Genomic DNA, 993 nt, shown 5'->3' with positions numbered 1-993 from the left:
TTTAGCAAACAAAATCAAGTATAGAAATGTTAATATTAACAAAAGTATACATGTCTCACCTTTCATCATCGCTGCTGTCGTCATCAGAGTCGCTGTTGTCTTCATCCGCATTCACGTCCTGTGAGGGCGCGGCCACTTCCTGTTTCTGCACGGCAGGCCCCGCCTCCTCTTCCACTTTCCTCTTTTTGCCTTTTCCGGTCTGCAGCAGCTGGGTTTGTTTCAGTTCGCTCAAGGCATCGGTGTCATCGTCCAAATCCAGCTCGGAAAAGATGTCCTGCACAACGTAAAGGAAACGTTTAAATCTACCGTAAACCGGTTTTGTTTACGTCTAAATGCGCGATTCACACCTTGCTGAACCACATGCTGGTCTCGCGCTCTCTCTTCTCGTCTTTTCCTTCCAGATCGACGAGTAACTTGTTCCCGTTCGCTTCCCCTTCGTCCTGCGGCTCGCCGGCGAACGAAACTCTGCAGAAATGCAAAAAACAGCAGTGAATTTCTTGGAAACAACTATTCGTATACAGTTGTAAAACTTTAAAATGGTGTTATTGTAACTCTTTATTTAATCTTCATTTTTTTATGATCTATACTTTCTTTCTCCCATAAAACACACATTTAAAAAAATACAGTTTCTATGAAATATTACAAAGATTTACAATGGGAAGTACAGTTTGTGCCAAAATATCAGTTTTTACAATTACTGCTACAGAAATAATGTAGGAACCTGCTATTAGCTACCTATGTTAAGAAAAGTTATTAATATTAACATTATGTTTATATATTAATAATTATTTAGGGTTGGCCACTCCACTCACAACTGTGTTTTTTTTCTGTCACTTTTTTCCTTGACAAGAAGTGCATTTATTCGGTCACAGAACGTCTTTACGATCACATCAAACGGGAGATGTTTCAGATGCGCGCTCCAGCTTCACTTCAGCGCCAGTGTATGCGTTTCTGTATATTTCCTACTTGCTGAAGGGCACAGGTAACTAAATA

The 993-nt window shown here is 40.3% G+C and overlaps 1 protein-coding gene across 1 annotated transcript; it reads right to left on the bottom strand.

Moving 5' to 3' along the window:
- Positions 1–25: 25 nt before the first annotated feature.
- LOC107580102 (pre-rRNA processing protein FTSJ3-like) lies at positions 26–566 on the bottom strand. The gene is made up of 2 exons (XM_016265848.1): positions 348–566; positions 26–274 (listed from the first exon to the last, which is right to left on the bottom strand). The coding sequence occupies exons 1-2, from the start codon at positions 360–362 to the stop codon at positions 56–58; spliced, it is 234 nt and encodes a 77-aa protein (XP_016121334.1). The 5' UTR covers positions 363–566; the 3' UTR covers positions 26–55.
- Between the last annotated feature and the right edge of the window lie 427 nt (positions 567–993).

The sequence above is a fragment of the Sinocyclocheilus grahami genome, unplaced genomic scaffold (assembly GCF_001515645.1).
Source record: "Sinocyclocheilus grahami isolate Dianchi unplaced genomic scaffold, SAMN03320097.WGS_v1.1 scaffold24716.1, whole genome shotgun sequence".
Taxonomy (NCBI): Eukaryota; Metazoa; Chordata; class Actinopteri; order Cypriniformes; family Cyprinidae; genus Sinocyclocheilus; species Sinocyclocheilus grahami.
The sequence above is the reverse complement of the archived record's forward strand: the minus strand, read 5'-3'. Positions and strand labels throughout refer to the sequence as shown.